The 25,755-nt window shown below is 39.7% G+C and overlaps 3 protein-coding genes across 3 annotated transcripts; all 3 read right to left on the bottom strand.

Moving 5' to 3' along the window:
* Positions 1-221: 221 nt before the first annotated feature.
* On the bottom strand, positions 222-5,517 carry psma3 (proteasome 20S subunit alpha 3). Its single transcript, XM_055057159.1, has 11 exons — positions 5,422-5,517; positions 4,413-4,495; positions 4,157-4,280; positions 3,048-3,149; positions 2,899-2,972; positions 1,818-1,890; positions 1,625-1,690; positions 1,241-1,287; positions 1,052-1,119; positions 509-573; positions 222-403 (listed from the first exon to the last, which is right to left on the bottom strand). Exons 1-11 carry the CDS (start codon positions 5,440-5,442, stop codon positions 359-361), a joined length of 768 nt encoding a protein of 255 aa, XP_054913134.1. The 5' UTR covers positions 5,443-5,517; the 3' UTR covers positions 222-358.
* Positions 5,518-6,115: 598 nt separating this feature from the next.
* snx6 (sorting nexin 6) lies at positions 6,116-15,003 on the bottom strand. The gene is made up of 14 exons (XM_055057288.1): positions 14,671-15,003; positions 14,475-14,525; positions 12,491-12,595; positions 12,278-12,388; positions 12,041-12,162; positions 11,595-11,718; positions 11,336-11,431; positions 11,131-11,236; positions 10,508-10,583; positions 9,706-9,745; positions 8,721-8,807; positions 8,477-8,636; positions 7,943-8,028; positions 6,116-7,729 (listed from the first exon to the last, which is right to left on the bottom strand). Exons 1-14 carry the CDS (start codon positions 14,824-14,826, stop codon positions 7,676-7,678), a joined length of 1,374 nt encoding a protein of 457 aa, XP_054913263.1. The 5' UTR covers positions 14,827-15,003; the 3' UTR covers positions 6,116-7,675.
* A 2,450-nt stretch (positions 15,004-17,453) lies between these two features.
* Positions 17,454-25,199, bottom strand: cfl2 (cofilin 2 (muscle)). Its single transcript, XM_055057287.1, has 4 exons — positions 25,067-25,199; positions 21,890-22,197; positions 19,821-19,897; positions 17,454-18,569 (listed from the first exon to the last, which is right to left on the bottom strand). Exons 1-4 carry the CDS (start codon positions 25,067-25,069, stop codon positions 18,457-18,459), a joined length of 501 nt encoding a protein of 166 aa, XP_054913262.1. The 5' UTR covers positions 25,070-25,199; the 3' UTR covers positions 17,454-18,456.
* Positions 25,200-25,755: the final 556 nt, after the last annotated feature.

Below are 25,755 nucleotides of genomic sequence, written 5' to 3'. Positions count from 1 at the left end.
TGATCTTGTTCCTGATCATCTATCTGATCTTCGCTGTGTGAAACCTGGACAGTCACTTGGAAGTTGCTTCAACTTTCACCTGCTGCTTCATGTCAACCTGAACATATTTTCAAAGTTTCCATGATGATTTAGCTTCTGTTTAAAAGTAAACGAAAGCCATGCAGTTTCTCTGCTGAGGTGTGTGTGATGTTCCTGTTCTGATTTCACTTTCTACAACCTCATCAGAAACAAGTTTAGGTTTATTTATTTAAGCTCAAAATCAAGAAGAATGCAAAAACCAGACATGAAAAGTCAAACAATATAAAAATAGCTCAGATGAGTCTGAGTAGCAGGATGTGATGAAGAGCACGGTGCTGGTTTACATGTTGTCTTCATCAGAGTCATCCTCCTCCTCTAGAGAATCCTGAAAAAGAAAACATGTCCATGTTGAGCTTCTGCAGCAATGTTTCCCACAATCCACCTGGAGGACAGACATGAAATCAGAACATTCTGTCTCATAGCGCCTCACCTTTGCATATTTCTCTGCTTCCTCTTTGATGTCTTTGGGAACCAACTCATGTCGTCCATTCGTCACTGAGGACAAAAACAGAATCAGCCCTGTTACTATGGTAACCATGTACAGTATAAGTCATGTGCACATTAATGAAGGAGTTTAATGGATCCCAGTCTGACCTGAACGCTTGGATTTCTCCCCCATCTGTCTCTCACACACCTTCACACACAGCTACACACACAGCTACACACACAGCTACACACACATATACACACACACACAGCTACACAATGCAGTGAACAATAACTACAATAAACTGGCTGGACAGTCATTCGGATGCATCAGCTCAAAGTTTTTGTAAAATAAAAATATTTCTGTTGCATTGTAAACATTTTTTCCACTGATTGATAGACATGTCCTTTAAAACAAAACTTCTAATAACATTTTTAAAAATGTGCTGAAATAAAATAAAATGGCAGGACCATCATCAACTCCAAACAGTTCTTCTGAGGCGTTCACTGAACCCAGAGCAGGCTGGATGTGATTGGCTCTTCTTACCTTCTCCCACCCAGCTGAGCTCCAGCTCAAACGCTTTATCCTTCACCTCGTCGTGTACGATGTAGATGCTGGTGAATGAAAAAAGAAAAACAAACAGTTGAAACTATTTGTCTGGACGTGGAAAATCCATTTCCAGCTAAAAACTCCGACCAGGATGATTCCCGACATCCTCGTCTGGCTTTTACTTACATTTTAGCGACTTCTTTAACCAGCTCTCTGCACGTCATTCCTTTCATCTGATGGATGATAAAAACAAAACGCTGTGAACATGTAGCTCTTCTTTCTGTGTGATGTTGGGTCAGAAGACGGTCCTGTCTGTCTGTCCTACAAACTGAGCAGCACTTCATCCTTCAGCTTCACTTGCAGACATGCAGCAGGAACCAGAGCTGCTTCACATTTATTCTACACATTCATTTGGCACATTCTGCCAAACTCTCAGGGTTATTTCACACAGTATTGGAAATACATAAAAATATAGAAGAAATAATTCAACTCCTTTTTTAAATAGCAATACATTTCCTAATTAAGTTGAACAGCTTCAGTTTCTGTTTGTCTGCTGTAGAAGCGTCTCACCTGCAGCTTTTCAATCTCTGTCTTGGCAGCTTGTTTTGCTTTTCCAATGGCACATCCCCAGTAACCCTGAACACACACACACACACACACACACACCACACACACACACACACACACACACACACACACACACTGCATGGTTAGTGGTGCTATCAGCAGCGCTCCCTCCCTGCTGTAGCTCTGACAGACTCACGTATGAGATGCCTGACGGGTCGACCATGTAGAGCTGCGCTCCGTCGTCTTTGTCGTATGAACCCAGGATGAAACTGAAACGACACAGAGTCGTTAGGGTCATTAGAGCTGTCAGAGCTGCTGACCGCAGCAAACATTCTCCTTCCTGCTCCAAACACACACTGGCCAGAAGCTGGGCCGGATCCAAGGAGCTCATCGTTTCCTCTCATCATCAAGCCCAACGATACCAATATGACTGAAAGTTGTGCATCTTAATGCTGCACATTTGTTCAGACTGTCAACATGTTGTGACAGAATGATATAAGAGAGAATCTGAAGAAAAAAAGAAAAAGAACCCAGCTCCTCTGCCTTCTCTCAGTGCCAATCAATCAATCAATCAATCAGGTTTGTCAATCATCCTCTCTGTGTCCTCTTGCTCTCTTCTTTAAATCAGCTTATTGTTGGTAAGTCCGTCACAATAAACAATAAATCTGTTAATTGGATGATAAATGAAAATGATCAACCTCATTTTAATTTGTCAGCTTTATGGTTTTTTCCTGCCTTTTTCTCTTTCTATTGATGACACTGGATGAAAAAAGGCTCAACTCTGGTGCTCTGACCTCAAGTCATCACCATGAGGGAGGAGTGAATTATTGGATATGTCCATCTTCTCTATCTAAATCTAATGGTTATTAAAGGGCAACATAGTATACATAATCTGTGCTCTTTTGGTTGAATGTAGTTTTTATTTCCACTTTGGTTTCATGTTGTTTAATTTTTATTCATTCTATTAATTTTTGGGTTGTTTTGTTTATTTGTTTACCAGTTCCAGTGTCCAGTAATCTTTTGAAAAAAAGAGGCCAATAAAGCCAGGACTGCTTGCGTTGTGACATCACTACCACTGCATCAGTTTAAAATGGTCTTCATACGATATTATCGTTTATCACAATCATTTTTCTGACAATCCCTCAGCAAAACGTGTCATTGTGACAGGCTTCGTTGTTGGGCTCAGATGTAGAAGTGAACCAGCATGAAAGCAGCATTCAGCAGTCAGTATTTTCACAGTGTGGATAGAAACAGCATCGGCTGCTCTGCTGACTCACCTGCAGCCGAACGGCCTCACGGCGCTGTACAGCGTGTAAGCGTGGACGTACATGGCCACTCTGTCCGACAGGTGCTGCAACGACACGGCAGGTTCTTAAACTGAGCCTTAGTCATGGAGACATCGTGCTTCGCTCCGCAGAGAGGCTACCTTCAGAGGAATGTCGTGTCCGTAGTTGGATCTAAAGTTGGAAGCTTCTTCTCTGGCGACCTCAGCCAGGGAGCGAGCGTCAGCCAACAGGCCGGCCACCGCCTGGAGGAGCAAGGCAGAACAACACCTGTAACTGATGGAGCCGGGCTGGTTGGTGCCTTACACAACCGGCTCCAGTCCGATCCAGTCCCAGAATAAAGCCGTATCCAACACACGGGATCGGTTTCCGAAAAGTTTTCACACGATGTTGTTTTGAACATGCTAAACCCAGAGGGGGCAGTGTAGAGCAAACCTATTACAGCCAATCAGATTGCTTCAAACCAACCATGACTGAAACATGGCAGCAGGAGATTCATTTGTGTAGAACAGATATGAAGGGTTTTTTAAATAGCATATGATGAGATAAAGATAAATAAGCAAATATTATCCATCACAGGCTGCAATGAGCAGGACCATAATCTCTGTTTTCTTATATAAACATGCAAACATAAATATTAATTTTTAGTTATATTAAACAAAGTTTTTGTGGATAAAAGGCCAAAAACACAAAAACATATTTGTAATCCCAGATATGCAGCAATGTGTGGACGAGGACGACGTTTTAATGTTTCCCTACAGCCTTCTCTGAACAGCTAAACACTGATGTGTGTCACATGGTTCTTCCTCTGATTTATCAGAAAATATAAAGAGCATGTGACCATCAGGTCAGCGATGACAGAGTTAAGTTTTGTTTCAGAATTTGTGGATTTACTGAGGCAGAAATCAGCAACACAAATGATTTCTCTCCTGTCTGCCAGCAGACTCGTCTGTGCATCTGTTTTTATGTACTCTTTAATAGTAATTATGGCACAAAGATTAGCTGCTGCTGCTGCTGCTTTACAATGACAAGATTTCTTAAGTGAGATGGCTAAGAATCAACAATTTTTGTTATTTGGATTAAAGTCAACAAATGATCAGTTTTTTATTGATACTGATTGTATCGTCTGATTTCACCTCCATCAGTCATAGAAGCAACACTTGATCCCATCAGTCAGAAGAATCGCACTAAGTTGTATTTATCCTCTCCAGTGTCTACTTTGATCTGAAGGTTAGGGCTCTGTCTACGTTACCATGCCGACGTGTCTGTCGATGTTGAAGATGCGTTTATTGGAGCCCTCCTCATACAGTTTGGACAGAACCAACTTCTCCACCCCAAACACAATCCCGTCTTTACAGCGGATCCCGATGGCCGTGCTGCAGACAAAACACACACTCACAGTTCAGCAACAGAAACCAGCAGCTCATCACCAAAACTCAAACCAGAACCAGAATCCACAGGGATGAGTCACTCCTGGGTCAACCAGGAGGCCTTCCATTAGAACTGACCTGCTGTTCTCTACCGCCTTCATGGCGTACTCCACCTGAAACACTCGGCCATCTGGAGAGAAGGTGGAGGCCGAAAGGTCGTACTGCAGCCCCCCCACACACACACACACACACACACACACACACACACAGTTTACATTAGTGTCTATTGAAGGGCAACAATAAGAATTATCAACTTGTGTGAAGGACGAGTAATTATTTTTTTCCCCAAAACTGCAACTGTACAAACAAATAACATGAACAAAAGTAGACAAAGAAAAAAAGGCAAAATGTCAATTAGAATAACTGAAGATCTATGAAGGTCAGTTTTGGTATTTCAACATATAGGTTTAAATTTTTGATTTGAATGAAAGTAAACTGTAATTTCAGTGATGTGTGTTCAAACTTTCAATTCATGTTCACATGTTAGCAAAATAACATTACTGATTCAGCTGCATTTGCTGATGACCATTTTTCTAAAATCAAACACAAATGAGTGAATAAAAATCCATTAACAGACAGGCAACAGATACTGGATTTCACCCCAGTGAGGGGCGTAGGGGTAATAAGTGAGACCCCGAATGAAGCAAATATGTTTAAACAGTGAATTAACATGTTAGAGTGTGCTCTTTAGTGATTGGTATTTAACTGACACAGCCGTCAACTTAAAAGTAGATTTCTGAAACAGAGTCTGGCTGACAGCGCAGCTAGTTGTTAGCATTAGTAAAGTTACATCTCAATATCAGAAGGTTTAAAGTAAACTCATTTAATGAGATGCATAATTACGCTCAGTATTTGCGCTACCACAAGAAGTACAAAAAACACATATATAATGAAACAAAGAGGGATTTTACTTTCACTTCACTGAGCTAATAGGCCTGCTTGTGACTCAGCAGGCTAACATGGCAGACAAGCTACTTGTCGCCACCAGACAAATGCTTTTTAAAATATAAAAATAGTCAGAAACCTGCCAAAGAAAATGTTACATTTACATAACAAAACCACAGAGTAACAGACTGTAGACACTCACCCCGGTTCCAATGGAGCTCATTTTTGACAAGAACTATGACTTCAGCACACTTCTCCACCACTCCGCCCGCTTTTCCGGAGAAAAGCTATCCTCTTCCGCTGTTGGCCCTTCAACAATAAAAGCCCCCGGTGTACGGAAATGATTTTTGACTTGAATGAAAATTCAAATACCGGTAATAGTAATTATTTGAGAAAAATCTTTTCATCTCAAAAAAATAAATCTAATTATTTTGAGTTACTATCTCATTATAATGAAATACCATCTCATTATTTTGAGATAGAATTTCATTATGAAATACCATCTCATTATTTTGAGATACCATCAGTATTTTGAGATAGTATTTCATTTTAATGAAATACCATCTCATTATTTTGAGATAGAATTTCATTATAATGAAATACCATCTCATTATTTTGAGATAGTATTTCATTATAATGACATACCATCTCATTATAATGAAATACCATCTCATTATTTTGAGATAGTATTTCATTATAATGACATACCATCTCATTATTTTGAGATACCATCAGTATTTTGAGATAGTGTCTCATTATAATGAGATAATTTATTTAAATTTTTTTTTAACCGAGTGGCAGAAATGGGCTTCCATACATCACAAACTAGACTGGAAGATTTCGCTACCAAACAGTCAGGTATTATGCGTCTTTAGAAAATCATATAAACCCAGCACTTGTAGGAAAAGTGTCCATAAAGTTTTATTGAATCTCAGGATGACCAGGGTGGATTACAGACCTGCTGAAGATGAAACAATTAAAATAATGTGAATTTCAAAATCATTCATTTAACTCTTTTCTATTTCAGCACACCTCCATTTTTAATTGTTCATTTTTAATCGGTAATGGAAGCTTTGGTCACATAAGAGTGAAAAAACATTCATATACAGTAATGTTGAAAAAAACAAACTGAAAACATTTCTTGTGTAGTTTTCTCTCTTTTTTTGAAAAATAAAGTTAAACTGAACGACTGACATTAAGGCAAAAAGACTGAAGCTCCACCATCGACTGGAATGGAAAACAAACCGAAGCAACAGACAATTAGCATTCATTGGTTAATACAAACAAGTACAAGTAAATTTTTGTAGATTTTTTTTTCTTTTAAATGACACTTAAACTAGAACAGGAACCAAGAGCCGACTTCCGCCTGCACATACCAGCAGTAACACACGTTAAAACAGATTCAGACATACGACCGTCACCAAAACAGAGGAGGAAGATATGGATGGTGACATGGTGGGTAACAAGCAAACTTGTCTCTGAAACAATGCAAAACAGAAACGTTTCAGGATTGAATTAGTTTAGTCTTTTTTGCTGATTTGCTTCCCAATAATTTAGTAAATGGACAAACCATCCCAGTGTGACACACACATTTATCAACTAAGATATGCGTCAGTAAAGAGAAAAAACTCGGCGACGTGGAAGCAGAGTGAGAAGCTAAAAATAGTTCAGATTTGTGTTCCAATAAGGATGTTTGCTGTATTAGTTGATGTGTTTTCTTAATTATTGTTTTGAGTCACTTAAGAACAAAATGTGCCATGTTTACACTGTTGGGTTAATAAGTCGATGGTCATTTGACAAACTGGAGGCATTTAGTACAGACCAACATGCTGCTTTCACTTTCAACCTTCCAGTGGCGTTCATGTAACTTCATCAGGTTGCTTGATAGTGTGGATAATTGTGGAACACATCAACAAATCATATTTGTCATCTCATTGCATTTATCTGTAGATTATATGGTGAATTTATTTTATGTAGAGTATTTAAAAGAGTTTTTCGTGCGGTACTTAAACTCAGCACAACTACTAATAAATGTCCAACTACAGCTGAGAGCTGAACTACATCCAGACTGCAGAGCCCAGACGGCCCACCAGATTGTTTTCTCTGGGTGATAAAGACTTTCAAATGATGGATGTTCAGGAGAAATCAATTAAATATCTAAACTGACAGACTAGAATGAAAGCACGCTAAAAGTGTTGCAGTGCTTGTATTCGGCCAAGAGGACCAGTGCCGGTGCTGAGGTTCTGATGATGAACCAGAAGAACAAGCATGGGTGGCGTTAGGGATTGTGAGTAGTGATGAAGACTGTGTTTGGTTACTGATGAAGAAAACAGACTTCGTGTCATTTTTGACCCCCAGCTGTCTGTCTGCTCCACATGTCTCAGTGTTTTGTCCATTCTTACAGGCTCCGTCCTAACAGTGGGCGTGTCCAGCTGGCTGCAGGCAGGATGAGACGGTTAAGTGTTACCTTTCAGGACGCCCACACAGCTCTGCAGTAGCTGCAGGTTACCCTAGAGACACAAGCAGACAAGTAGTCCATGAAAAACACAATCCAGTCTGTTGTGGCAGTGACAAAGGAAGGAAATGGAAATATCTGTCTCATTTAACTACAAAACATCAGGGTTTTTCCCTTTGGGAACCCAAAACCGGACCAATAATGACCCTAATTCTAAGTCATGGGCTCTCCTCCCCACTCTCTGCTGACCCCAGAGTGACATCGGTACCTTGGCATGTTTGAGCTCTAGTTCTGCCAGCTCCACCAGGTTCTTCCTGAACGCTGCCACTCTTCTTGTCTTGAAATCTATCAGCTCTACGTTCAGAAGGAGATGCATCGTTAGTTTCGAACAAAAGGACCAGTTCAAAATCTTCAGGTCTGTTTCAATTATCACCTTTGCAACTGACATTATAATGTTGCTTCTAAACTCAGTACATTTCTGATTTAATGTTTGCCAACAGCTTATAAAAAAGCAAAATGAGCATGTTGTTCAGAGGTCATAAAAAGGTCAGGTACAGGTCACATTAAGGTAAAAAAATAAAATAAAAATCTAATTTGGGTCATTTCCGGTTGCAGTGTGAAAGTGGTATAAATAGTTCTACTGCAGATGTGTCGGCATGTTCTATCAATGTTTTATAACAACTGTATAGCTGTCATAACATCAGCATAACAACAAAACCCTAGTATGCTGCTAGCTTAGCCTCTAACGAGACTAGCAGTTTAATTAGAGGCTTCAACATCTCACACTACAGCAGTGACTGACCTTGCTTGGCAGACTCAGAGATCTTCTCAAACTTGTGGCAGCAAAGCTGCTGGTTTGTCTCTGCCTGTAAAACATCTCTGTTTTTAGCTCGTGCTTTATCCAGAGCTTTATTAGCGTTCTCATAGTCCACCAGACCCCGGCTCCTCCGGTACAGCAGGTCCTGTCCAGGGTGGCACATGAAAAATCAATATTTTCACTCAGCTAGCTCATTATTGGTGACTCGTCTGTCAGTATGTGTTCAGACCTTAGCAGCCTGTGACTCCCGAAGGTAATATTTGAGCAGGTCAGCCAGCTTCAGGTCTTCATCTGCTGCAACTCGAGCCTCAATTTTCTTTAAGACAAAAACCAAAATAGAAACAATCAGTTTCAGGAAAAAGACTTTCAGGTAAAGGTCCAGTTCACAGCAGAGCTTACCGCATATTCTGGGTTTAATTATTGGTGGAGTTCTGAGTTGCATTTAAAACTTCCTTCCCAGTAATGTTTCAGTGACTACCTTTACTGTTATTCTACAAGTGAGTTATAAAAGTACATTGTTTTGTTATTTGTCACCTCAAAAACGCATACATGAGGTGAGTGTTGTGTAATGATCTTAGATATTTAGGGCTTAAATGGATTCAAATGTTTCAGAGGAGGAAAGCTAAAATAAGCCTGTCACAATAACAATAAATTGTCCCAGAGCTTGTTTACAATAAACGTAACATTGTTGTTTTGAGTAACAATGGAAGAATAATTCAAGAACACAGTCTCAGAGATCAATAAACATTACATTTTGATGAATATTTAAACATTGGAACTGGAAGACATTTTAAATATCCCAAATAAATAAACAAAACAACAGAAACGACAAATAAAATGAATTCTGAATTCTCTGTAGACAAAATTGTCTTTCAAAAAGGGATAATTAAAAGCAAAACACCAGACTGAAGAGCAGTTTTGGTGAAGAGAGAGAAATGATAAATCAAGCAAATGAAAATTATTGCGTTTGCTTTAGTTTTAGCATGCGATGAATTGATTTATTGTTTATTGTGACAGGCCTATTGCTATACACCACCGCCATGCTGATGACACCCAGCCTATATCTGCCACTCCCACCCAACAACCACCAGGCCTCAGGACAAATCATCCCAACTGTTCAGTTAGCAAATTGAACTTCTGTCAACTGTAGTCAGGCCTACAAGTAGCCTCACCTAATCAGGATCACAAATGAGAGGACATGAAGACACACTTACTCTAGTTTTCTCGAATAGCTCTGACACCTTCAGGAAAAACCTTAAGGAAAGAAAAACAGAGGGACATTATGTGAAGGTACGTCAGGATATGATTTCATTGTGGAATTACGAAATTCATCTTCCATTTTCCATCCAAATGCACATATTTTTCTCTAGCAACAGAAAATGTTGAAAAATCAACTGGGTATGGATGTTTGTGTCTGTGATTTTATTAAAGCAGCTCAAGTTAAAGGAACAAACGCCTGTGCAGTAGGCGTTATGTTTAACTGCAAGTTGGCGTGTCATCAAAAACATTTAAAAACATCTTCACAGTGTTATATTTCTTTTGCATAATCAGAACTGAACACAAAGCTTGAAAAAATAACTAAACTGGGTTTTTTGGATCCTTTTTTCATTATTAGTTTAGAGCTGCAACTAAACACAATTATCCATTTAAGCCTTTTTTATACATTATTAGAAATGCATTAAAAGATGCAAAATTCCTTTCTTAGATAAGAAAAACATTTTACTGCCTGTAATGCACTAACGCAGCATTCCAGTAGTGAATCTGAAGCAGGTGTTTTAGTTTTGGCTAAAACACATTAACAGACAGATGTGTTTTTATCTTCAATGCAAAATGAATGTATGTTTTGTAAAATTTGGACTTAATTCCTGCTCTAAATACGTTGGGGGTTAGGGGGAGTTCTCCAAATTGCCTTTTTTGATTAATCGATTACAAAATCTGTTGACGATTATTTCAACAATCGATTAATCAGGATTAATCCACTTGATTGTTTGAGCCCTGAAATAGCTTTGTCCATACTTGCAGAGATCTGTGGAGTCCTGTGTTCCTAATGTATACAGAGAGGAGGCGATTCTGTTCATGTCATCAGCAGCATCTAAACAGGCAGAGATACTCATCAGACAGCGATCACAGCACAAACCCACCAAAACGAAAACAATGATAGCATTTCAACCTGCTCTCGCTGCCAGGAAAACATCTTCAATAAAACACAAATAGGTGGGTTTTTTAGGTGGGTGTTTCCACCATGGAGCTTACAGTTTCTTAATTGAAGCTGGTACTAATGCCTCGTCGTTATAAAGGTCACATTCATTTATTATTGGATCCTCCTTCAGTTTGATTCTGCGTTTTTTTCTAAAGGCTGTTAGTGCCTGGACAATTTAACTACACAAAAAATATTTATGTCAATACTCCTTTTTAATAGATGCCATAAAATAACCACCTCAGTTTTAGTTTAGCTCAATGTTTTCAAGGCTCGGGACAAACAAGAGTTGGTGCTGTGAAGAACTGGTGGAAAAAACACATCAACACATTTCCAGGAGTCAGCAGAACCAAGGAGAGGACAAAAGAGTCATTTGGAAACATGAAGCATTCATCTAGAATGCTTCTAAATGACTAAATGGTTTTGCATGGCTCGAGCTTACTTTTATGTGAGCGGATCATTCTGTCACATTTGGCCGAAGCATCTTTGACTCTATTGTGATATTCTAGTAGAAACGTCTTTTCATGCTCAAAGAAATCATCCACGTCCTGAAAGACAAGCAGGAGAAGAGACGCTTCGATAAAAAGTCAAAATGAGAGCATGAAAGGCTCCCAAACATGAGTAGTGAGCTCTACTTCTGGTTTTACCTTGACTCCAGCCACTAGAACACCATCAGCCGACTTCACAACGTTCTTAAAGAAATCCTCCAGTTTCTCCTTCTTGTTCTTTCCTCGTACACTCAGCTGTCAGGGACAACATGGTGGCGATCACACACACTGCATATGGACCATGGATTTCCTCAGCTATTCCTGACTCGTCCCATTTATTGCTTATGAATCAACTCTGAAATATTAGTATCTATTAAGACTCAGAGTATTCACTGTACAAGCTGTGCCTGACACTCACATCCTGGTTGTACTCCAAGAAGACGTGGAAATTGAGGTCCTTCCTGAGGATGGGATGAGCAGCCACACGACAGAGGAAGACCTCATGCATGGCAACGGTCTTCTTAAAGATAGCCAGGTACTCTCTGGATGAAAACACACCAGTCAGGTTCACTCTTTTAAGGGCAGTGTTATGTATTTTCCAGGCACATTGTGCCATTTCATAATCACAATCAAGCTACTATGTTATATTCCATTGTTATAATAATGCTGCATATATCAAATAAACTTAAAATACATTTGAATCTAATCATGCATGAGAAAACATGCATGAAAGAATAAAGGCGACACTCCAGATATGTTTTTATGGGGGAATAACATTGTAACATGTCAAGTTCAGAAAAGTTGATTTTTCATAATACTGCCTCTTTAATACATGTGACTATGCAGAGAAGGTGTGTGACTTACGCCTCCAGCTCTTGCTTCATCTTGGTGAACTCCTCCTTGGTCATGGATCCTTCTCCTTCCCCCAGTTTCTGCAGCTTTTCTCTGGATGCATCAAAGTCAGGTCTGGGAGGGGCTGGAGGGATCTGCCAAACACAAGACACTGATAAATAACTCTAGCTGCTACAATCACTTAAAGTAAATGTTTAAACACTTTTTGTACAAAGTCAGCGCCTCCATTTGAATGTGTGTGGTTCTTACGATGTATCCTGCATAGTCTTCATTTTCAACGAATGAGTCGTGTAGCCAGATGAACTCTTCATGTTGTCGGACCACAGAGAACTCGTTCTGTTTGAAATTGGGGAGCGTACTCTGTGGAAACATGGAGCGCAAGACTTAACATCCTGACACACTGATCTGAGGCAGCCACTGCAGGTGAGTGAAGGTGAGAGAATAAACTGATGTGAGTCTCACCTTGGTGTGGACAGTAAACTTCACCTTGTCCCTCTCACTGAGCGCGTCAGAAATGTCCACCTGTAGCGTGGCGTCCATCTCCAGATCCACGTTTACCGCTCGCGGCTGCAGGACGACACAAAGCATACATTCCATAAGGTCAGATCAACCTGAAGGCTCAGAGTCAAAATGGGAGTTTGTGGCTACAACCCACATGCCATCTTTGACTGCTGATATTTCTTGATTAAAATATAAAACAACAAATTACAAACACTTTTTGGTGAAAAGAAACTAAAAAGAAAAAAATTAGATATTTCATTAAGTCCAGGCTGGACGATAAATTGTCACAGAAGTTATTACGATAAATGATAAGATTGTTATTTTGAGACCATTTCGAAGTGACGTATTGACAATGGCACAATAATACACTCTATAATACACCCCCGCCCCATGACACCAAAACACAAATACATACTACTTACAAACTAGTCTCTAAATAAAATGTTCCTTCAAAAAATGGGTGAGATGCTGTTCAGTGTGATATTGAACATTTTTTAAATGTCACTGAAAAAATGTCCAGAGAAGTGTAGATCAATCAAATAATAATGTCTTCATCCACCCATTAGGGCTGTCAAAATTATATTTATGGTACAAAAAAAAAACTATGCAAAAATACTCATTTCTTTCAAAAACTGTCAAGAGTTTTTATCTCAATTTCAGCAGTAATGTGCATTGCTTAAACAGATAGAAAGAGTGTCTGAGCAGACTGTTGGAAATTAAGCTTTCTATTCATGTGTTTTAATGTAAATTCTGGAATATTAATTACTCTAGTACAGTTTTATATGCTGCTGCAGTCTAAATAGTGAACTGACATATAGAATCAGACCATGTAAAAGCTCTTTTAATGCTCTTTCAGAGTAAATACTTTACAATAAAAACTACACTATACAGCAGTAGTTCTCAAAGTTTGGGTCAGGACCCCAAATATATGAAAGAGCAAGAATATGATACGTTTTCAAATCTAACTTAAAAACACTGTTTAAAAAAAACTGCTCAGTTAAGTCATTGACTGCATATGTATGCCAGTGATTAAGTCTGTAAGTGTGTGTTTTTCTATTTACTGTGATTAGAAAGCGACTTGTGATATATCCACTGTTAATTTGATCTGTAATGTATATCCATTTTGGGGCCTTTCAAAGAGACTCCAAATGCAAATTAGCTTCAGTGCATGAATGGTGACATTTATGTTTGAGCTGAATATGGTCCCTTTCTAAATAAAGTTTATTGCCAAAGATAACATATTAAGCAATATGACCTGATGATGTCTCAACTAAGAGTCAGGGGCAAGAGCCTCTTACTTTTTATTTTGTGGGTGAGATGTTGGACCATTTGGAAGTTCTGCTTTAGTTCCCTAAAGATAGCAGCCAAACCCCACGTCTGCAGATCTACTTCACTAGAAAATGAATCCGTTCCCACAGTAGGTAATGTGTCTGGCGCACTTTTTTCACTGTGTTGGACAAATATGTTTAAAAGTAAACCATAGATAACATATTAGGATCTTCCTTTAAGTAAATAAAAATGCAGAAGAAACACAAAGAGGAGAGGTGTGTCAAATCATGTGACAACCTGGTTGTGAACAGGACAGCACAAACCGACAATGTCAGTTCAAAATAAAAAAAGAACTGAACACCCAGCGAACTGTTAGCCATCTCTTTAGCTGTGTTAGCATGTAAAGCTAGAGGCCCATCAGCCACTGTCTTTATTTTGACTCTCGGTAGTGGTAACCAGTCTGACCACAACTGACAGACGGTAAACCAGTTAGCATGAAGCTAATATTAGCCTGGACGGCTAACAAGGCTAAAATGTATCAATTAAAATTCAGTGGTGGAGCTGAGTTGAACAAGAACAATAACTGTATGAAACGGCATGCTGGAACATATAGTAGGGCAGGGGAACAGATTGATTGGTATACAGACAGACAGACAGGCAGAAGGAGGGCACTCACTCCCCGGTCCTCTTCGGAGAGGAAGTCGGGTCCGTCGTCCAGCCCTTCCTGCTGCAGAGACACAAACACACAGTTATTTCCACCGCAGCTCGAGCAGAGAGGAATCGCTGCAAGTGTCTTTCATGGCGCGGGACACCACCAAGCTGAAAAAACTACACAAAAACAAGAAAGAGGGCGAGGAAAAGAAGAAACCCACCATCATGGCTGCGAACGGCTGGTGACAGGAAGTGGACGCGGCTGCCAAATCTCGTGAGAAGAAAAAAAAATCATGGAAACGTTCGGAAACGTAGGAGTCGGTCATTTTTAAAAAGAGGAACAGTGAACTGCAAAACACTATGACACTAAAAACCATGATTTTTAATTTCTTTATTTTAAGACTGAAGACAGGGATTGTTGTGTGGAGACTGTGACTTCATGAAGGAACTGCCATTTGTTTTCTTTAAACTATTTATGTAATAATCTCCTTTATTGTTGAGCATTCAACACATCTACAGGCTTATGTATTTTTCCTCTTTATTGGGCTCCCAACTTTGATGTCTCTTATTTCTCACATAGTGAAAAAACATAGAAGATGGATAAACTTGCTCTTGGAGAGAGACATTTTTTCCCCTCTCATTTTTTTCATTCTGCCTAGATAAATCTCACTCTAACCAAGAAAAATATCTTAAAGAAGAAGAAGAAAAAGGTACCTTGTCCCAAGTTACATAATACTATTTTTCACACTGCTTTTAGGGATTTTATTAAAATGGCGGTTTTTGGCCCTCATAGGCCTTTAGGGACCATACATTTGCCATGGATGGATGTTGCCCTTGGTTGTTTATTGAGCCACATGTTCAAGCTATAAGACAAGGGCCATGTTTACAAACCATAACAATAAGGGGCTCAGAAGAAAACATATGCCTCTATGCTGATGATGTACTGGTTAGTTTGAGAGATCCAATCAGGAGCACCCAGACTGATAAAACTGTTGCAAACATACAGTGACTTGTTATACAATTATTTATTAGGCCCGAGCAGCTAAGCGCTGGGAAGGCCTATTGTTTTTGTACTGTTTATTTCCTTTCTTCTTCTACCATATCAACAAAAACACACTGTATACTATGAATACCAAAAGGACTACACTGAACTATTTTATTTTGTGTCTGTGTTTGTTCATTTAATCTTAACACCTATATTTATTTATATCACTAAAAAGGAAATGCATAACCCCATTTAGCAGTTGTTTTTAATGCTCATCAAAGGTCTTGTTCTTGGTTTTGTTGTGTTATGTTTGTTTTGTTTTCTTAACTCAATTTTTTGCTTCTCTTTCTTATTTTACAATATAAGAAGTATTTTAGCAGCAAATCAAAGTAATCTATTCTGGTTTATTGGTTTTAAAGTGGACCCAAATGCAGAGAGAAAGAGGCAGCAAGTAGATTAAAGTTTAAACATGAATTGTCCTAAGAGATAAAGACTTTTATCTCCAGATTAATATCCATTGTGTTTTTCTGTCTTTCTGGCATTGCTTTTATCGCCTATAGCACCTTTTATCCTCCATTATACTTCTGTCCTTAGCACTAATGTTATCGGTGCAACAATACATCTCATTCAGCACTCCAGGACTTTTAATATTTGCTGCAGTTTTCATGTTTATTTCTTCCACTTCAAAACAGGCACTGAGTTCATTCTTTGTGGCGGTTTTATCTATTTGAGAGTTGGGATAGGTCAAAGCTTTTAGGTCTTTTCTGAGTTCCGTCGCTGTTGGTGTGGTCACCTTAAGCCCAACACTCAATTCATCATGTCCTGTGTTTTTCTCATAGATGTAGATAAACCCGTTATGGCAAATGTCAGATGCACAATCTACATCTGAAATTGTTATCTGGTCACCCTCAGCCTTGTAGACCAGTTCTCCACGCATCAGATATGTGCAAAAGTGGTCAAGCAGACAACTCATAGCTTGGTGGCAAATGACCGAGGACAGACGGTACAACAGTGTTCCAGTATTTAGAGGAATGTCAATAGTCAGACTAGGAATCACAGGAAGTCTTAGATCCTCCCCGCTGTCTGACCGTTTCAGATACAGGGATATCACATTAGTGTGGTCGAGGAAGTATTTTCTCCTTAAGTCAGAGTAGCAGACGTCACAACATTTTTCATAGGTCTCAGAAGCCCAACAGCTAAGGAGAGTACTGGTACTGTCATATGGTAGAGGAACCGGCAAACAATGGGACCGAGCTCCCAGATGTCCCGATAAGCTTCCCGACATCCTTCACAAGCAGCAGCTGTGTACACCACACAGCGTGTGTTAATGCCACATGGTTTAAACCAGGTTCAAATACTTAACAAAAAGTTTGTTAGGTCATTGTGTTTTATCAAGTATTCTGAATCTATAATTTCAGTTACTTCCAACAGAATTTGGATAAATATTTTTCCAGCTGGTGCATGGCTGTATGGAAGAGGCTGATGCACAGTGGAGCTCCTGACAAAAACAAGTTGAGAAGCACAATAAGACAGAAGTTTAGTCTCTCAAATATAACTATCTGAACCTCTGTGACATCATCAATGAAAACATTTTATGATAATGTCACACTGTATAAAAATGTCAAGCGAGTTCTCGATTTTTTAGTTGCTATGGAATCTCGAAGAATTGTGGAAGTGGTGCAAGTTTTTTAAAAGGTTCAGTGTATGCCAAGAAGAATGGATCTTATGCAACTACAGTCACTGTTTAAAGACCAGTTATCGTCATTATTAACTCAGACATTTTTTAAAAGGTTTTATCAGTTCTAACTGCCTTTATTTCAGAGTGGTCAGACAGTCAGGGGGAAGACATGCAGTAAAGGTCATCAGGGTGGAATTGGAACCTGTGACCACAAACTGCATCCTCTATATAATAATCAGTTTGTTGAAGCTGGGAGTAACCTCAAAGATTTAAAGTACAATAAATTGAATTTCTGAAAATACCAAATATGATTGGTAGAGAAAAAAAAATACCAGTAGACATTTTGTCTGCCACAGGCTTTTATTGCAAAGTGGCTTCCTGTGATCTCAGAAACAAAGTTTCACTTTAAGGCTCCAGATGATGATGATGAAGATGATGATGATGTTGTTGTTGTGGGGAGGGGTCATCTCTCACTGTTGGGGAAGGTAGAGGGTGGGGAGTGGCGAGTGGGCTTAAACCTGTTTCCTGTAGAGCTTTCTTTACAAAACAAAAGTGCACTCCAACTCTGGTGTGACGGTTACATTCAAACTGAAATAAGGCGACAAGCAAACAGCTAATGATGGTCAGTCATACAAGAATGAGAACTGAGGTAAACAGATCTTCACTTGGAAACAAAAAACAAACAAACAAAACAAAACAAAAAAAAGAAAACGGAATTTAACACCAGGAACTTCAGTCTCAACCTGTAGTGTTCAAATAAAAAGTGCTGGACAATAATCTAATGCATAGTCTAACACGACGTGTCAGCCTGGTTGAATGAAATGGAGGACACAAAAGATTACAATAATAAATATTTATGTAAAAAGCTTCATGAGTGCAACCCGTGTACAGCAGGAGGCAGTGCTTTGTGGCGCTCTCGTCACACAACAGTGGCTGCTTCCTTCAGATCAACTTTTTTTGGCAAAACTCTGGCTGTGTGTGAGGGAGAGGGAGAAAGAGGGGATGGAGGGACAGAGAGAAAGAGAGAACCTTGGTGGGGTTTGGTAGTGTTGTTTTATTTCCGCCATGTAAGAAAGGTCACATGACAAACTGGGAGGTGTTTGCATATCATTATGTTAATGAGATCTCCATGTTTAGGAAAAATAAAAGAAAAAAGAAAGCAATAAGAACCAAGACAAAAAAAAAAAAAAGAAACAAAGAAGCCTAAAGACACTAACACCTTCAGGACATGGATATAGACAGAGCAAGCTTCTGGGTGAAGTGACGGTGTTCAGGTGGGGTTGGTTGCTTCGGTCCTGATGGCACGGCGGTTGGCTTGACTCCGCTCGGCTTGCCGCCGCTGCATCACAGCGGCTTGCCCTCCAGAGACACCACCACGTTACCGCCCAGCTTCTCGGCCAGCGTCCGGCGGTCCTGAATGTCGTCCAGACCGTTCACCTGCCACTCGTGCTTGATACCTGAAAAGACGTTCCCAGAGTCAACGCAGGTGTGGATGAACACGCCCGAGCATTCACTGACTCACGCCAAACCAACACACACACACACACACACACACACACATACACACACACACACACACACACACACACACACACACACACACACACACACACACACACACACACACACAAGATGGGCAGGTCTGACCAATCACAGAACTTGTTTTCTAACCAAACAGTCATGAATGAGCCTAAAACCCAGACAAAAGCATCGCCACCACAGAACTAACAGGAAGCCATCGAGATCAATCCTCTGCTTCAACAAAGCCGTTAAGAAAACAAGAACACTTCACCCTGAGATAGAGTGTGTTTGTCATAAGCTGAGTGTTTATGGCTCTTCTGCCGCTGAGCTGACTGGTTTCTCCAGAAACAGCAACGTTAAACACCAGGCTTTAAGATCAATCTCTTTCTCACCTGATTAACCTGTAATGTTGCACATCTAGTAATATGTACGTGAACAATATATTGTTACACATGAAATGTAAAAGAAAAAAAAAAGTGACAACGACCTGATTACACACCTCATGCAAACTTATGTCTAACTGAGTTCCTGCTATCAATTCCAACCTGATGAAGCTGAAATCCAGGTCAGATTTGCCTAGCTTACATCCCCTTCTCTCTCCGTCAGTGGTACAATGGTGAAATTGATAAAGTGTCAAAATGATCCGTTTGCTCTCAGTAGTTCTGAACTGATTTGAATTTGTGGTTTTATCATCAGTGACCAGCAGCCTGCTGTTTCTGTTGTTCTCTTGGTTTGTTGTCAGATGAATTTCAGAAGGACAGTCGCTCTCTCTCTGTGGTGGTGAAACTTGTAAGCTCTGGTGTTGCAGTCATGCTCATGTTGTAAAATTAAATTACTATAAGCTTTACTATTTAGGTATAAAGGGCCCGGTCATTAGCCCCGCCCCCTGGCCCAACTCTGACTTGTTCTGCAAGTGGAGGAATGAAAAAAAAAAAAAAAACAAAAAAAAAACAGTTACACAAAAGTGTTTCACCGTAAAGATGGTTTGTAGTGCGTTTTGTTTCAACACAATGTGTTTGATGGCCTTATTACCAAGTTCAGAAAGATTGGATGGAGTTCACAAACAGTACAACTGGTCGGCTAAAGGGAAAGAATGGTTTTAATACTTTCTACAGCCAAAAATGACAATAACATCTGATATGGAGATCATTCATGTTGCTGCAGGAACTCTGTAACCAAGTCCTCACCTGTAAACTTCTTTTTGATGGCGTCTTTAGAGCTGGCGTAGATCATCTTGCTCTTCAGCGGAGCGCTCTCTGGGGCCCTGAGGAGGAAAAGAAATTCAAATGATAATTAAAAGCTAGAAGCTTTTAATACTTTTTATTTAATTTACTTAAAGAGTCAACTGATAAAGCGCTTTATATCGGTTCAATGATGAATGTAGAGGGCTGCATTCATGCAGTGTATTTATTACCAGTTAGTCATTTTTAGGGCTGTGCTGATCACAGTTTTCAGGTCAATCACCGATCTGTGAAAACTCTGACCTTCTGATTCTAATTTTGGCCTAAACTAATGTTTTAGGAAAAATTTTTAGCTTTCATATATATATTTTAGAACCCTTTCAACACAGTATGATCACACCACTGACTCCACTACTTAGGTTAAGCTCCCCACAATGCATCTGTGGAACATGACCAACCATCAGACGACCAACAAGATAGGAGACAAAAAATGATTGGACGTTAATATAGAATCTGATGGTAAGTTAAATTATTTTATGCCATACTGTGCTTAATTTTCATTAGATATATTAGAATGAATACATCTCACTTCATAACACTAAGCTACTACAACTCTGAGTAAAGGAATGGCTGCCAAGCAGAACACATCTGTAGAGCTGACATGTTTTTATTTTTACGGTTTTAATCGGCAGATTCAGACTTTAATTTTGGCATCAATGAGGAATTTTGGTAAGTGATTATGACATTGTACTTGAGATGAGTTTTCACAGCTGGAATCTTGAATACAACACGGGGCAGAAAAATGAAAGCAGCACAGTATAATTTTAGACTGAGACAAACCAACGTCTAAAAAATGCTAAAAACGTATTGCTGAAATCTAACAGTTGACATGGATTAGGCATTTTGGGACGGTGAGCAGAAAAAAGTCAAAGCAAGTCTGAAAGCAGCCTGACAAAGGCAGTATTAAAAAAAGGATTTGTTAATGTCCTGCTCTAAAAACAGGCCATTTGAAGACATCAAAGTGTGATCATGTTCTGCTGCCAGCAACCATCAAATAATCCCTAAAACAACAATAATGTCTGAATTATTATCCACAGCTCTGCAATAACTGCTTCTGAATGGAGGCGTCTCTGCTGCTGCTAAACCTGCAGCACACAATTCATACTAGACTGACCATAGAGCTTTCTATGAATATTAGCATCAGTAAAAGTTGAGCTGAAAAAGCAGAACTGAGCAATAAGAACTCAGTTCTGCTTCCAGAAGAGGATTTGCTCCAGGTGAGTGTCTGGTGGTCGTTCATGTGAGCCAATCAGAACAGCAGCCATGCAGGGCAGGTGTGGCTGTCCTCTGAGTCGATGGGACAGAATCTAATCCCAACCAGGCTGAGGATTACGTTCCTCTTAAAGCGCCGCACGGCTGTGAGGAAAGGAAACCTGGACGCCGGGTTAACCTGCTGCCTGTCACTTCACTCTGATTGGCGTTTTCTTCCAGCGTGTGAGTATGCAGCCGCATGACCCAACCGTGACGTCAAACAATAAAAAATTACTACATCAATAAATCAAGAAATGAAAACAAGCTGGATGATTTCAATTTGCAGGATTGTTTTCTGCTGTGGCCTCAACCAAATCTTTCTTTGATGACAGGCATTTCTTTCATAATTCATTTATTTGTTGTGTCTATTTTGTTTATGTTGGATATTTAAAATGTCTTCCAGTTCCAGAGTTAAATGTTCTTTCAAATTTAAAGTTTTTTGATGTTTAAGAGTGTGTTCTTACATCATTATACCATTCTCTCTATATATCGCTTGAAAATTGTTTCAAAACAACAATATTATCGTTTATCGGAATAACTTCTGGCACAATTTATTGTCTAGCAAAATGTTATAGTGACAGGCAGGAAAACTATGGTATGTTGTTTCTAAAGAATTGATAGTAAGTTTTATCAAAAGGCTCAATAAGAAGAAAAACAACTAAAAACAGAAAATTATTTCAGTCAGTTACACGTTCACCCTGGGAATTAATAACCTTGTTTAAAACATATCATGTTCCCCCATCACCACACCACCAGTACCGTACCAGAAGATGAAGACCAAGTCCTCCTTCTTTGACTCCCTGGTTTCGTAGGTGGCGTCGTACAGCGCGTATCTACAGTCATTGGAGGGGAGGAGCTTGACGAAGCAGCCGTAGGGGTCTTCCACGGTTTCGCCGATGTCTCCCACCAGGATCTGCTTCCCCTCTTCCACAATGATCTTCTTCCTGTCCTCGCTCAGACAAAACAGCACGGCCTTCTTCCTCTTCCTCACCTCTTCCTGAGTTGAAGACTTCCTCACCTTCATGTCGTTGAAAACCCTGATGACTTCATCGTTTACTGTCACACCTGATGCCTGCGGGGGGAGATGGGAGAGGGAGGCGTTCAGGGATCATAGCGACACGTTCATGGCTCTGCTGTGGTCAGCACTGTTTTTTCCTGTTTAAACAGTCAGCATTTTACAGCAACACTTAGCTCTGAAGACCTAAATCATCTGATGATTCTTTAGTTCTCTCACATTACCTCTAGTGTGGTGCAGACAGAAACCAAACACCAAGTCCCAGAGAATGACAGAAGCACCAAGAAGCTGAAGTCTTTAGGAAGCAATTATCCTATCGATTAATCAGATGACAAATATTGGCACATCCTACACATTTTTTATTTAAGCACTTAAGTCATTTTACAATATATTAGTAAAACATTAAAAGGTGCAAATAAATAATTAAATTCCTTCTTTATTGGCTAAAGTAGTTGTTTTGGTTGCCAAGCAATAAGGCAATGCTAACCAGTCTTGGACAACAAGACAAAAATTGTTTTCCATAAAATACTCTTACTCTCATCTATCAGCATAATTACACAACAAGGCCCATGGATTTTCCCAATATGCATTTTCTCAAACAAACCTTTCATGAATGAATGAACATAAAAAACCAAACAAAACAAAAAAAAAATCTGTGTCATCTAGATATCTGGTCTGGGTGGACTGGCTGAGTAACTACTGCATGCTAAAGGCAAGATTGTGCAATTAATAAAAGTTTTAAAATGTTTTGCTTTATTAAAGGCTTAAAAGATGGTGGAGTTTGAAAATTATTCTCAGCCATGAATGTTCAGGTGAGTCACTGACAGGAAGGGAGGAGCTGAGTGTGTGATTGCTGGTTTGCTGTCCAAAGAAGGACAATACGTTGAGACAGAAAAATTAGCATCTTAACTCATTTTTAGCTACTAAGCTGGTAGGAAGCTAGCATCTGCCAATCTGCTAATGGCAGTATTTTAGCTAATTCTTCCCAAACAGCTCTTAGCACAGTATATGGTACAAGCTAAGCTTAACCAACATGCTAGAGTTAGCCAACATGGTCATTTAAATGCTTAACATTACACTGCTTGATTTTCACATATCTTTTAATTGGTATGCTAGGTGCAATAAACTGGCTAACCAGCACCATGTCATCTAACAGTGTTTTTGCTGATTACAGCACAAATCTGATAAGGTTCAGCTCAGGACCCCCTGACAGCTCAGATTTTTTTGGTAGATGGTTTGACAATCAACCATACTTAACATGTCTGCACAGCTTTGCTTTAGTTCAGCTTTTTGAACAGTTTTCACCAAACAGTTCAACTTCCATCACAAATCAGTAGACAGTTTCTTTTTTTTTCATCTACTTTTTAAAATGCGGTGACATCCTTTACTGCAGCAGAACAGTCTCTGTAATAGTCAACAACCAAGTCTCTGTAATAGTCTTCAGCAATTTTAACCAAGAGGACATACAGCATGCACTAATTTTTTTTTTTTTGGACAATTCTATTTTGAAAATACTAAATCAAATTTAACATCTTGTGATGTTTTGTTCAGAGGAGAACATTTTGAGCAGTTCTCCTGTCTTGTAAAGGAGTCATTTAAATTTGCTGCAATTCTTTTTTTTTATCTGGGTTCATTTGTATTTAGACCTCTGCTCAATAACTGCGGAGGAAGAGAGAGAGACTGTTCCAGAAAAATCAGCGTATTTTTAAATATGCCTTATCAAGACAGTTCAGCACGTCAATATGTGAATAAGTGAAAAAGAATTGTGTTATAGTCTTATAACAAATAAATTACAGGTCACAGCTTTACAAATAGTGATGGAAAATCAGAGTGCACCTGTAGTTTGAAGACATTTTTGGTCATAGGAGTTATACCTTTTTAAGGTGAGACTTTTAATCTGATAAAAGTGATTCCTGACATATAACCATTTGTTTGAAGGTGTGGCTCTGGTAAGGTCAGAGCGACTATCTAGACAAGATAAGAAGATAGCACAGACTTGAATCAACGCCTCCATTCAACTCTTATGTGAAATTTCAATCATAAAGTTCCAAATCACTTCAACCTGCCGCTTTTAAGTAAATCATCTAAATATCAATGTATGCTTAACAATGGAGTCTCTGAATTAGTCTTTAACGAATGATTCAGTAGTTTCATGTCTCATTATGTTTTCAAGAAAATAAAAGGTGTGTCAGAAAAACTAGATTAGCTGGATTAGATTAAAATACTCTACAACAATAAACCTTGTGATTAAAATGCCCCACCCTCCTCCTCCTCCTTACAGAGTCCAACTAACTGAAACCAACTTTAAAATGAACAGATTAACTGACAACTTGTCAAGGAATGAAGCATAAATTAATTCCAGTCGTTTCTGTGTCCATTAAATGACTCTCTCTGATTAAATGTTCCGTTCCTGCGAGGAGTGGAGCCCTCCCAGGCCTCCACACGGTCTGCACCGTCACTGTGTGACTCAGCCTGGAGGAGAGTCGGCCTCACAGCCACGGTTCGATCAGTTCGGCGGGCCTGGATCAGCCCGGGACGCAGGGGTGCGGGTTGGTCGGCCGAGCAGCACCACAGCAGATAAGATGGCCGCCCGACGCTCCACGCCACGGCCACAGGGCAGGGCCGGCCCAGACTGTCACAATGGGTACCGGCTTCGACGCCACAGCGTTGAATTAATATGAAAACTATGTAATTCCATTAAGAACAGAAGGGAGAGTCTTGGTACCAGAACCGTTTCTTGGCGACGCACACACCCGACAGAGGCAGAATTTTGCGGACTAAGAGCGGCGGCAGCCATGCTAGCTAACAACACGTTACCCACCGACTCGCTCCACCGTCTGCGGGAGACCCGCAGGGTTGATGCGGCGACCGGACCCATTTCACACGCCTTTGTACATCAGGCGGAAAATCTCCAAATAGTACTTACCATTTTATTCCGGGATTTGTCCGCACTGCGTCGGAATCAGACTGATGTTTCTCGGGGTGAAAGGTAGCAGGGAATGTAGCCGACTGACCGGAGGAGGAGGAAGGAGCAGGGATCTGAGAGGCGGGGCTACAACCGCTCTGCTCCTTTCTTCTTGGACTTTATTCCTTCCTTTTTTTTTTTAAATGGAAACTTCCTCTTATGGAGAAACTAGTGAAATTGCGGTCTTATTGGATATACATACGCATTTACTTCCAAATGTATGGAATTCAATCTTAGGCTGGTCTTTAGGAATACTTTGCCTCTTAAATTAGAAATCCACTCAAGGCATTTTGTGTCCACGTTACACCGTGTGGTTACTGGTACGAAAATGAACCCATGTTCGAAAAAGTTCTTATCTTGAAACGTTCCAAAGCTGTTTCGGTTCATTGACAAGTATTGGAGTTACTGTTAGTCAGTTTTAAACAGAAAAGACGACCCCCTCCCCTCCCCCACCTCTACTGTTGATCTGCACATAAAAAAAGCACTGATCAGGATTTTTCTTGGCCGATACCAATTTCAGGTGTTGTTTAAGTCCCACTTGGTATTTCTAAAATTGATCGATTCCGATTTTTTAATTATAAAGTTCATAAAACTGAAAGACAAAAAATGTTCTTCTAGTTTCCAGATGCATATAGAATTTTTAACACCAA

Source organism: Poeciliopsis prolifica, unplaced genomic scaffold, assembly GCF_027474105.1.
Source record: "Poeciliopsis prolifica strain line A6 unplaced genomic scaffold, Auburn_PproV2 SCAFFOLD047, whole genome shotgun sequence".
NCBI lineage: Eukaryota > Metazoa > Chordata > Actinopteri > Cyprinodontiformes > Poeciliidae > Poeciliopsis > Poeciliopsis prolifica.
This window is presented reverse-complemented; position numbering and strand designations above follow the sequence as displayed.